We start from the raw sequence: 12,949 nt of genomic DNA, 5'->3' as shown, positions 1-12,949 counted from the left end.
AATAGGAAAATGGGGACCACCTTTTTGAATGGCAACTCCACAACCACCTCGAATACGGTGACTCAAACTCACCCATTCCTCCTCCCTTGATACTAAAGATGTTGGCGGTTCAGAAACTGGCTCAGAAATCCAAAGCTAGGTAACCATAGGGGAGACATAATCTCATGGCTTAATTCATGGGGAAGAGAAAGCTCCATCGTGTAGAGCTCCAGGTCCAACTGAAGGCTTGGATACTGCAGGCAGAGTTATCTGCAGAAGAGTGCTCTGATACCAAAAATGGCATAAGTTTACTACTTTGATACCATATTATGAAATGAGGTTAGAGGGGCGTGAAGACAGAAGCGAAAGGAGAAGGATGAACATGCCTGGAGTACAAGCATGGATTCAAGAGATTTGAAATACCAACAGGTACAGATTATAGGGCTTCATCTACCAGATAAACAGACATAGCCCATGGATAATTACATAAATAACTTTTCAGTACTAATAAAGTTCAAATCTCATTATCAATATGGGATAAAAACAGACCTTAGTAGTAAAGGATCAAGAAGCCCATTTTAATTTGATGATATAAGGGCATAACTACAATCGTAAAGAATTAAAAGTAAATAAAAATGATCAGATGAGAGAACGTAAAATAAGGATACAGATGAACAGCTTGATATCATGTTAAAGCTGTCATTTTGAAGTTATTATTGACAGTACAATGGCAGGGGTCTACATACTGGACCATAAAAAAGAACCAAATGAAGAAGCAGATTAGCAACAAAAATTGATACGCTTAAGATTCGATCATCTAGAAAATTATGTAAACTTCAGGAGAAATTCTATGTGAAAAAGTAATGCACCTGAATATCTAGAGCCTTTAAACCCACACACTTTTCAGCGATGGATTTCAAACCACAGCTTGTGACGTTGGAGCACCATATTAAGCTCAACTTCTCAAGTTGCGGACACAATGTTGCAAGCACCATGAGGCCAGCATCAGAAAGATTGTAACTCTCCAATTCTGTGTCTTCAGCCTCAACAATGGAGTCGGAGCTGGGATTGGTAAATTCCTGTGCAGGCGACTGTCCAGTGAGGTCAATTTTGGCATAATTTTTCAAGAAGCAAAATCCTAGGAAAATGCGTAAAAAAAAGTTACGATTTCAATGGAAACATAGATATGAAATTCGAGAACCAAATGTGCAATAGCAGTTGCTAAGAAATAGGCAGATGTCGGAAACCAACATTAGAATGATGGGTTCACCCTCACTCTATATAGACCTAATTTTGACACGTGCTGTCTTATTTTGCACACACCTTAAGTGAATTCACACAAGCCATTTTTCTTCTAATAGAAGTCTTAAACCGTGTCTTAAGGGGGTTGTGTCCTTAAGGGGAATCATATCAGCACCATTGATGGTCAGTCCCTTAGAAATTGGAGTAGACTTTTTTTGAAGAAAATAAGGAAGATCTTTTTTTTTTTTTGAACAATAAAGAAGACCACCCGGAACCAGTGGCCTACTCGATATCATTAACGATAAAAATTGTGTACAAACGATATACAATCATACTCAAAAGAGGCTATCCTCTCCCTCCACCCCAAAACGACTTCAGCGCCTCCACATCATTAACGGCATTCTCTACTGAAGCCGGCCTCTCGTTAAACACTACCTCGTTTTGCTATATCCATATCGTCCAGAGCACCACCTCGTTCCGTGTCCTCCGACAGAAACTATAGCCCAAAAGGCCTCGTCTGAGGAGGTATCCACCCCCGGCAATTGCTGTAATGCCCAAACGCCCTGTGCAAATTGGCATGTGAAGAACAGGTGGGAGCAATTTTCCTCTCCCCTATCACACATAGGGCAGCCAGTGGGAGCCGTAGGGGACCATTTCTGCCGGTAGACTCGTGTGACAAGCCTTCGACGCCTCAACAACCAGCTGAAGAGTCACACTTCAAGGGGCACTTTGCGCGTCATCAACATATGGCAGGCTTTACTCGTCGTCTCGTCGTCCCGAGCTGCTCCTCGGATTTTCAAATATGCATCTTTCACCGAGAAGGACGACCCCCGCCATATCCAACCATCATGGGAATCAGCTATCGGTCTGAAGGGTAATATTGACTCTTGCAGCTCCATCAGCTCCCCAAACCGCGGCTCTGATAAAGCTTCTGTCAACATAGGGACCCAAGCTTCGTCCCAACATTCCTTGACCGTAGCCTCTGGATTCTGTGCTAACGCAAATAGCCTTGGGAACCTCAAATGCATTGGGCCGTGGTTGGACCAATTGTCGGTCCAAAACTGAAATATCGCCCCATCTCCCAATCTGGGCTCAAAGAACTGGAGAATGCGAGGTATGGTTTGACGCAGGCCGCTCCAGAAAGTTGACTCTCCTCTAACTCTAGCCCAGCGTCTCTCCCAGTATATCTCATAGCCATATCTGTCTCTCAAGATGTTGAATACCAGCCCCTCCGCTGAAGTCGCAATCTTTTCCACCCATTTGGTCAATAGTGCCAAATTCATCGACTCCAGATGAAAGATCCCCAGCCCTCCGTGCTTTACAGGTCTGCATAGAATCTCCCACGCTACTAGCGCCCCCTTTCAGTCTTCTTCTCCACTGCCTCCCCAAAAAAACCTCCTCATCACCCCCTCCAGCCACTTCACCACTCCCGCTGGTATTTTAAATACCTTAAGTAAAATATCGGAATCGCAGAAAGCACTGATCGTAGAAGCACCAGTCGACCCCCTTTCGAAAGCACTTTGTTCTGCCATCCTTCCAACCTCCTTTCTACTTTCTCCACCACCGAATGCCAATCAGCTGCTAGAATACGTCGCCCCGTTAATGGGAGACCCAAGTAACACATCGGTAGCGAACCGCGAGGTGTGCCTAAAGCTTCGGCACATTGTGTCTCTTCCTCTGAAGTAAGCCCAAAGCCTTCAAACGCGGACTTAGCTTGATTTAGTTGCAGTCCTGAGAAGTCTGCAAACAGATCTAGTAATGCTGATAGAGTGCGAGCTTCTGTCATCGAGCCTTCAATGAAAAAGGTGGTGTCATCTGCATATTGCAAAAGCGGAATGCCCTCGGGGGTAGCTTGCTGTTTGGAATCCTTTGAAAAGGCCCTGCTCGCAGGCCTTGAGTGTGCATATGGCCAGGGTGTGCACCACAAGTACAAACAACAGCGGTGCGAGCGGGCAACATTGTCGGACTCCCCTTAGTGGCCGGATCCATCCCCCCTCAGCTCGACCATTGACCAATATCGAGAATGAGTGAGACGTAACACACCGTTTCACCCATGTCACCCACTCATCGGGGAATCCACGTTTGCGCATAACAGACCATAGGAATCTCCAGTCAAGCGAGTCATATGCTTTAGCAAAATCAACTTTCCATATGAAACCCTTACTCTTCTTCGCCTTCCATGTGGATACGATATCCCCGGCCACCACTGCACTATCCACCAGTTGTCTACCAGGGATGAAAGCTGATTGGAAGGGTCCGATCAGGTCTCCAATTACCACTCTTAGCCTGTCCGCCAACACCTTGGCGATGATAAGGTATATGGAATTCGAGAGTGCAATGGGCTTAAAATCCCCTACGTTGATGGCCCCAGAGCGCTTGGGCAGCAGAAATAAATATGATCGGTTTAGTCTCTCCAAGCCATAGATACCACGCCGGAATTCTTCCAATGTACTCATCACCTCTGATCCGATGACCTCCCAAAATTCACTGAAGAAGAATACAGGGAATCCATCGGGGCCTGGTGCACCCTCTTCATTCAAGCCCTTGATTGCCTTCCTCACTTCTTCTACCATGAATGGCTTCACAAGCTCATCTTGTTGGACTTGTGTTAACTTGGATGCACTTCTACCGCTCCATCTCCAATGGTTCCGAGCCCCTCTTCTGGTCACTTCTCTGAAATGGTTTGCCAGTGCTTCTCCAACCATCAGGGTCCCGACAAATTCTTGCGCCCCCACTTTAACTCGGAGTATTTGATTCGAGCGCCGTCTTCCATTTGCCGCTAAGTGGAAAAACCAAGTATTGGCATTCCCATCCTTAAGCCATAGCTGGCGAGATCGCTGCCTCCAGTCCAGCTCTAGCTTCTTGTCTTCGTCATCAACTATCCCTCTGCAGTTTTTTCTCTCCGTGCACTTCGTATCAGATAAGCCCCGTGTATCTTCGAGGGCATCTATCTGCTGAACTCGTGTAAGGGCTTCATCTCTACGGCGGTGACGTTCTTCTCGGATCTTTTTCTTGAATTCTGATAGATGAAGGCGCAAGCCTGCCAGTTTGGTCGCCAATTGCACCGTGGCTGTGCCTTCGCTGGGTTGAGATGACTACCATGACATCACGTCTTCTCTAAAACCTTTCTCCCGCAACCACAATTTATCCATCTTGAAGTATGTGGGTCTGTTTTGGCCGACATTATTCTGCCATAAAATTGGGGTGTGATCCTACAACGGTCTATGGAGCGCAAGGACATCTTCCAACGGGTACTCCTCCAATAGTTCCATTGAGCAGAGAAACCTGTCCAACCGAGAGAGAGTATTAGGGCCCCCCGTACTTCTCCATGTGTAGACACAATTCATCGGCCCCATTTCTTGCATGCCCGCTCTTGATATAAAGGAACAAAACTCCTCCGAACCCAGATCTTGCCCTCCCGTCCCGTCCGGTCTATCGCCCGCCTCCAATGTCACGTTGAAATCCCCGCCAAGAAGCATGGCAGTCCCTTGGAAGAGCGAGGTCACTGCTTCCAGCTCCTCCCATAGCATGTACCGGCGTGCAAGCACTGGGCTGTAGACTGATGCCACCACATAGTGGCAGTTGTCGCACCTTCTCTTGATTTTAACTGCAGTCACATATTGCCCTGTCCAAGACCCCTCCTTAGCACATGTCACCGTGTTCCATGCCACCAATAAGCCCCCTGATATGCCGATTGCATTGACTGCCACGAAACCCTCCAAGAACCCTCGCCCCACCAAGTTCCACTCCTTGGCATCACACTTCTCCAGCATTGTCTCCTGTAGGCATACCACATGAGCTCCCCATTGTCGCAAATACCCTTCCACCACACCACGTCTCCCCTCATCTCGGATACTATATACATTCCAAGAGATGCACCTCATAATTGTGATGGCGATTGCCCCCCCAATGCTTGCTCCGATAAGAGCTCCACTCTCTCTGCCAGTTCACGTATCGTCAACTGCATGTCTGACTTCCTCTCTGTCACGGCTTCTACTCCTTGGCTTGGGGCAGCGGCAGTCTGTGTCCCCTCACCCACCAACGGACGCGGAACTGTCTTCCTTGATGGCCCTTCTGTTCTCAGCCGCATCTGACCATTTTTCCCTGACACTAGCCAGGTCGCCTTACCCTGCTCATCTGTCAAGGCTAGTTTTCCCCGACGATATACAATGCCTTTAAACCGTCGGAGATCTTCTTTGGTGATACGACGTGTCCTTTGGGCTGCCCTTAATCTCCTACCCCGCTGTCCTTGCCCCTCTGTGGCAGGGTCACCCTGTTGAGGTATTAGGATGGCCTGCGTATCCAATTCCTTCAACCTTTGTGGAGGGTCTGACCCGCCACTCTCTGTTGCTCGAACATCCACAGTCAATTGTGTCGGAGAAGCCGATGTGACAGATTCCCCCTAGGCTTGGTCCCCTCTATCGGTGACTGGAGCCATCACGTCATCTTTTGGCTGCAATGTGGTGTATGGACGCGTGGGAGTACTCCCCATCACCTCTCCCTACCGAACCCCATGCCCCCGGTTCTGAAAGGTGTCGGCGGGAGTGGTCTGGCTCGGATATCTGCTCTAAAAGTTCCATCACAGCCATGGATTTGGATTGACCCTGGTATCAAATCTCCCTCCACCATTTCGACTTCCATCAAAACCACTCTGGGGTCCCCCGACTCCAACCCCGTCGAGATGATATGTGTAAGCCGTTCAAAAGACTCGACCATCCTCTCCAATGTCGATCTTCTACAATGTACCAACGGGACACCATGCGCCTCCACTACTACCCCGCATTTCCTCCTCCTTTTGCCCCATCCATGGGGAGGACACGGCGCCATCTCACCTCCGTGGTGTCTCCGATTCTCTGCCTCCAGCTACAGATCGCCACATAATTCTTCAACGATACCCCCGGAGGAATAGGGTATTGTTATCCAACTGCTGCACCTCTGCTAGCTCCGTCAACGGGAAGTTCTTCTGTAGGTCCTTGATGACCCCCTCCAAATAGGGAGAGGCTCCGCAAATGTCTCCCACCAAGCACCTATGTAGGATGCTAGCATAGTCCTCCCGCTTTTTAGCACGTGCCTGGTCCCCTCGATAGCTGTTATTCCGAAGCGGATGCTCTGACCGAACATGTGCTCCAGCCTCCTTTTTCGCCCTTTGAGGACAGTTTACTCGGCGATGGCCTGCCCCACTACATCTGCGGCAAATCACAGGCTCTCTGCACTCACGTGCGTGATGTCCCTGTGCTAAGCACCTGAAACATCTGTTGGCCTCGTGGAACGATTGTGATTGGGGTATCATGGTCGTAGTATTTGTCTTCTTCACACGACGGGGTTGCACAGTCACCCACCCTTCCTCATCCTCCATCTTACTGCCTTCGCTGTCAGCCCAGCCCCCTTGAGATCGATGAATGTGGTGCAGTGGCCAGCGAAACGACCTTCCACCGTGGTCATCGCCTTGGTGCCTGTGTGCCGGGCGATCACCCCGACGCTCTTCGTCTCCTCGTGGTGACCATGCCGTCTTCACCGTCGCCGGGGGGTGTGCGGGTTGCAGGTTCGCCGGCAGGGGGAACCGTCGGCGGGGGTCTGGAGTTCAAAATAAGGAAGATCATAAAAGATTGGTGATCAAACCCTAAGGATATTAATAAATATGAACGTAAAATACAAGAGCGACCATAATGCCACCACCCTTTACTCCCTTTTTTAAACCAGTATGAAACAAAACTCTCTATGTCATGATAGATATTGACCATTGAGGCAGTCCTCCCATTAAACACAACCTCAATTTGGTGCGGTCATATTGCCCATAGCATTGTGATTAGTCTTCCCACTCCATCCTCCTGCTGGACACATCTTCCTTGACAGAACCCCAGATGGCCTCAACTAAGAAAACATCCACCCATGGGATCTTCTGTGAGGCTGATTAAGAAAACACAAGCCATCTTGTCCCGCGCAAGGGTCTCAGGTGTAAAAGACTGATGCATGCTCAAAAAAACTTCCACCCTCTGGCCCAACAGACAGCCCTCCAAAATCGGATTCCATGTGCCATCCCCGCAATCCCTTTCTGTGGCCTGAGGCTTCCGTTCATGGATGAGTAGGAAATTGGAGAAGATCTGAGCCAGAAATCTCCCATTGCCGGTGCCCTGTTATGCTTCTTCCCACACTGCTATCGACCTCATCTCCCCCTCCCCTGTTGCCACCAGCCCCATCTCCTCCTCCTCACTAACCCTGTCTCTGCTTACCCTTCTCGCTGCCATTCCTATCTCTTCTCCACTTCCTTACCCACCATCACTCCCCTGACTCTGCTTCCTCCCCAGCCGCCACCACAGTCTCCACCTCCACCACAGATCTGTGTGGTGGCTCATCTTGATTACACCCTTCAATCTGTCAGACGCTGCTACCACTCCCTAGACTTGAACTGTGGCAGACTTTGGTTGGATGGCCGGGCTCATTCCACTTAATGAGCCACCACATAGATCTGATTGAATAACTTGGTCTGATCTGCAATCCAGTGCACAAACAGACCAATGGACCGAATCGTTCCCTGGATACAATCAAGATCTGGCTCACATGATCAATTGAATTTTTCATTCAGATCACTTTGTGGATGGGATTTTTCACATTGTTGATCAAAGTGTGATCCAATTCAATTTGAGTCGATCCCTTACGTCTAGCCATAATGCAGTCAAGAAGTCACCTACTGACACCAGGAGTTTCCCACCCTCCCTGTTGATCATGAGGTGGTTTCGGTAGAAGGGACAATGATGGGATGTCGCAAGTGGAGACAATGGAGGAGAACGATGAGGCACAGAGACCGGAGGAGCACGTCATCCGAGCAGATTAAAGTAAACCCAAAAATGGTTCACTTTCAATAATGCCAAATCGGCCTTAAATAGACAGACATATATTACATCGTCAAAAAGAACCCGTCACTAAAGTATGGAGCAACACTTTTAGCCCTACAGTCTAACGTGGGGTCCTAATGCAGCAGGCTCAACACCACAGGCCCAAAAGAGAGCAATTAAGGGCTGGATTTGCTGACAGGATGGGACACACTGCACATCCCATTGCATCCATTTCCAAGCCCTTGGAAACAGGACGGGACACGGCATCTATAGAGGGACCTCGGGATGGGTTGTGAGGCCCAGATGCCATACTGGACACAGATCCTCCCATCCTGTCGCCCCCCATCCAAGGGGCTTGTGAACCCCGGAGCAAAGATGCAAGAAGGGAAAGCGGAGCCCACATGGGACACTCTCTGCCTCTTTTCCGGTTCCATGACACACGGGAGGGGATAGGACGTTTGCCAAAGGGACAAGGCACAGGCTGGAGCAAGACAAGTATGGGATTGGACATATAACCCCTGACGCGAGGTGAATACCTGTCCTCTATTTTTCTCTATTTCTCTTAGTATCTCTACCCATTATCGTCCCAATTGATACCCCTAGCACTGGGAAGACTGTTTCTGTGAACTCGATATTTTCAGCAATGTCGGTCAAGTAAAGGTTTCCCTTTGTTGTCAAAACTTCAAAATAAGACTAAAAATTGATGCCAAACGGAAAGGTTCGATGAGGTTCAGAAGTATCCATCAAAAAATACATTTCAATAAAAGGTTTTGTACACAAAAATAGAAGAGCCACAAAGCCACATCAACAGAAATTCAATTCATAAAGTGATCCCCAAAACACTTTCATTCATAAAGTATCACTTGACCAAGTGGGTGGTAAGACTTGGATCAGCAAAAGAGGACCAGGTCTTGAATGTCCCGAGAGACAGATATGGCTCTGAAATTGATTGGGAGCGGCGTTGGGCCAAAACTCGAGGGGAGTCTCCATTTTGGCAGGGTTTACGTCAAGCCATACTGCGTATCCGCCGGTTTTTTGGCGCCAAATTGGGAGACTGCTGATTTTCGATTTTGGACAGATAACTGGTCCAATGAAGGCATCCTGAAGATAGAATTCCCTAGACTTTTTGCCCTAGCGCGGAGCTCTCACGCAACCACTGGTGAGTGTTGGGATGGAGCTTGGAACCCAAGCATGACAGGGGCATTATCGGAGCCACGGTTTTCAGAATTTATGAAGATGCAACAAGTTCTTCTCCATCTTAGCCCGACGAGAGAGTCACGGGATGGATGGATATGGCAGGGACAACGTTTTCGGTAAAAGAGGCCTATATGAAGATCAGAGGTGACATGCTGGAGGATTCAGCAATCACCACCACATGCTCCCTGTTGATGAAGCAAAAAATCCCGCTCAAGGTGAGGCTCTTCAGCGGGTTGTTGAGGCGGAGACAATTAGTTACAAGAGATGTGCGCAAGAGATGGGTCCCAACGGCATCCACAGAGTGCCCCTTGTGCGCCGGAGACAATGAAGACTGCGCCCACTTATTCTTCACATGTCCCTTTGCCCACGGAGTATGGGCATCACAAGAGTTGGCGGGGGCGGATGTGTCGTCAGATGAGGCATTTTAGACCTCAACTAGTGATGGAAGATACAGGAGCAAGCTGGATTGGGGAAGACTCCTTGCGGTGTTATGGGCGATATGGCTGCGCCGTAATGAAGTGGTATTAAACGGAAAGAAGGCTTCTATGGAGAATGTCCTACAGGACGTGAAGGCACTGATATTTTTTTTGTTTGGAGTGAAGTGACTGGCAGACCATTTTGGTCAGGTTGTATATGGTTTGTACACAGCTTCTTTTCTTAATAGCATCAGGTTGACCACCGCTTCGGGTGGTCTTCCTTATTTTCTTCAAAAAAATAAATAAATAAAGTATCACTTGATTTTATTGATCGCATTTACCTCTTCATTAGGTTTAGTAATGATGAGAAAAAAATCCACATAAATTAGTACTTATAACCATCAACAATTTAGCATAGATTTCAAAACATCAACTTCAAAAAATCATTACAAAGTGATGACAACTAAGTATCCTTCGACAAGATTTCCGCCGCAATAAATCGGCAATTACCAAAGCAATAATTTCGGTAAAATACGTTGAATGAAGAGAAAAACAGATTCCCATTTAATTTTCTTGGCTCTTCCAATAGAATTTTAGCTCTCAAAACCATCGACAATCTAGCATACCTTCCCAAAACATCAACCACAAACGACGACAATCGAGCAGCACTCAAACCAAAAGATTTCCTCATTTTCGACTTGTAATCACCGAATTAATGAGAAGAAACGATATTTTCAGCTCTCATAACCATCAACAATCTAGCATAGCTTCCCAAAACATTAACCACCAACGACGACAATCGAGCAGCATTCAGACCAAACAATTTCCACCACTTTCGACTTGTAATCACCAAATTAATGATATGAAACGATATTTTCAGCAAATCACCGGGAAAAACGTTCAGAAACTCACGGCCGAAGAGCGCATTGCGCGGGCGATCGACGCAGAGGGCACGGCGGAGACGCGTTCGTTGAAGAAAACATCTCGGAGGCCTCCGAAGCGGGTAACGATGCAGCGGACGACGAGATCGGCATTGCCGGAGGCCCCAATGCGGATTGAACAGCGGGAAACGCGCTCAAGATGGCGCCATCGACTGCATACCAAAGAGCAGGCGTCCCGATCGGATTTGCTCTGCAATTTCCCAAAAATGTCGATCAGAACTTCGTCCGGGAGCACCGGATTCATCAGATCTCTCCGCCCCCTTCGCATGATTCCTGCAGACATCCACGCCCGCTGTGCTCCGTGTTCGAAGTCCACCAGTGTATGAAAGGGTATTTGAGAGATATATATACATATAGATGGAAATATATTAAGAGAGAGATAGAGATAGAGATAGAGGCAGAGACAGCGAGAGAGAGGAAGATAGGGAAATGGATAGCTAGAGAAACGGATAGAGAGATAGATAGAGATAGAGGCAGAGACAGTGAAAGAGAAATGGATAGAGAGAAAGATAGATAGGGAAATGGATAGAGAGATAGATAGAGAGTGTGATAGAGATAGAGATGGAAATAGCGATATAGAGAGAGAGAGAGATAGAGTTTGATAGAGATGGAAATAGCGATAGAGTTAGAGATAGAAAAATGGATAGGGATATAGAGATAGAGTTGGATAGAGATGGAAATAGCGATAGAGAGAGAGAGATAGAGTTTGAATAGAGATGGAAATAGAGATTGAGAGAGAAAAATAGATAGAGAGATATAGAGACAGAGTTAGAGATAGAGATGCAAATAGAGATAGAGAGAAATAGATAGATAGAGAGATATAAATGGAGAGAGAGAGAGAGTCTGAGATAGATAGAGTATGAGATAGAGATGGAGATATAAATAGAGATAAAGATGGAGATTGAGATGGAAATAGAGATAGAGAGAGAAATGGATAGATAAATAGAGAGAGTATGAGATAGAGATGGAGATATAAATAGAGATAGAGAGAGTCTGATATAGAGATAGAGAATGAGATAGATTGATGGAGCGCGCCCAAGCGTCATCGACAACACATCATCGGACCCATCTTCGTCGACATCAGCATCACTATCGGTCCATGTCCAGCCCGACTAGCATGCCAAAGCGTTCGTCAAGACGCCCGAATTTAAGTACCCCGGTTAGAGCACGTCCGCGTTCGTATCTTAGTATGTTCCATTATCTTTTTTGGTTGGTTTCTCTATTTTTTGTTCCATATTCATCATGACGAGCGCCCCTACTCATCGTGACGCGTCCATATCGTTTTGATTTCATATCGTTTTTAATCTCTTAGTTTCTTTAATTTAAGATGTAAAATGAGGTCTCTTATTGGGCCCCATAGTTGGACTCCTTGTAAGGAGCCCATCATGGCCCTATGTGAGCCCCACGTTCAGTATAGATCTGGATTTCCTTATTTGCAGTTACCCACGTTGTTTGGATCTCATCAGCAAGAGGAAGAAGAAGGCTGAAGGAAGAAGTTGGAGACATGAGGCAAAAAGGTAAGGAGGTCTCTCGTCGTAGCTACTCTCTAGACGGACGTCCCAAGTGCACTCTGACACGTTTACACCTCCCCCGCCTTCCTTGTGGGTTTTATCACACCAGGTCATTCGGTTTGGACCTCGACCGTCGCGGGGTTAAACTCCCGCGCCCGCTGGTGCAATGTGGCCCCACAGATAGTCAACAGGATCTACGCTAGCGCTGAAACACATGGGGGTGCCTAACCCATCGTCTGCGTAGCGGGAGGATTTTCCTCATCACTGTTGCTCTTTGGACAGTCGTTCGAGTGCATTCTAACACCTCCACATCGCGCCCCACCCCTTGGAAACAAGCTGCAACGCACCAGACCTTTCGGTTTGCACGTCGACGGTCGCAGCGTGAAAGTCCCACGCCCGCAGGTGCAGAGCGACCCTCCCCCACGGACGGTCAAAGGGAGTTACGTTTGTGGTTGAGCAGTGCGCCTAACTCGGCGACGGTGCCGCTAGGCTCACACTCCGACGCTGTCCAACAGTTGAATCTTCTAGCGCGCCAGATAGGGTCCAGAACAACCAATTGTAAGTGCCCACTACCTGGCCAGGGGAACACGCGTTCGTGACTCGACCAGAAGGCCAATTGTGACGCGCTTTTGCTTAGTGCATCTCTTCACCGGCTTGAACACTGTTGATGCTGCCTGGTTCATTGCGCCTGCACCACCTGAGTTGCGGCAGATTGTTGTTGCTGGGCACCACCGACCGGATCCATCAGCGTGGACAGTCTTAAGTCACCCCATTGAACCGGGGATGATCGCTTGAGTTGCTATGCTACTACCGTCACACCCATCTTCCTC

The 12,949-nt window shown here is 47.9% G+C and overlaps 1 protein-coding gene across 1 annotated transcript in view; it reads right to left on the bottom strand.

The window, feature by feature from the left end:
* The window catches only part of LOC144715518 (F-box/RNI-like superfamily protein), a 30,715-nt gene extending 19,824 nt beyond the window's left edge, over positions 1-10,891 (bottom strand). The window contains exons 1-5 of the mRNA XM_078590453.1: positions 10,622-10,891; positions 8,511-8,535; positions 6,541-6,565; positions 2,655-2,669; positions 849-1,041 (exon numbers count right to left, since the gene is read on the bottom strand). Coding sequence (XP_078446579.1) covers positions 849-1,041; positions 2,655-2,669; positions 6,541-6,565; positions 8,511-8,535; positions 10,622-10,891 — 528 coding nt within the window. The remainder of the gene's footprint in view (positions 1-848; positions 1,042-2,654; positions 2,670-6,540; positions 6,566-8,510; positions 8,536-10,621) is intronic.
* Positions 10,892-12,949: the final 2,058 nt, after the last annotated feature.

Source organism: Wolffia australiana, chromosome 19 (genome assembly GCF_029677425.1).
Source record: "Wolffia australiana isolate 7733 chromosome 19, ASM2967742v1".
Classification (NCBI taxonomy): domain Eukaryota; kingdom Viridiplantae; phylum Streptophyta; class Magnoliopsida; order Alismatales; family Araceae; genus Wolffia; species Wolffia australiana.
This window is presented reverse-complemented; position numbering and strand designations above follow the sequence as displayed.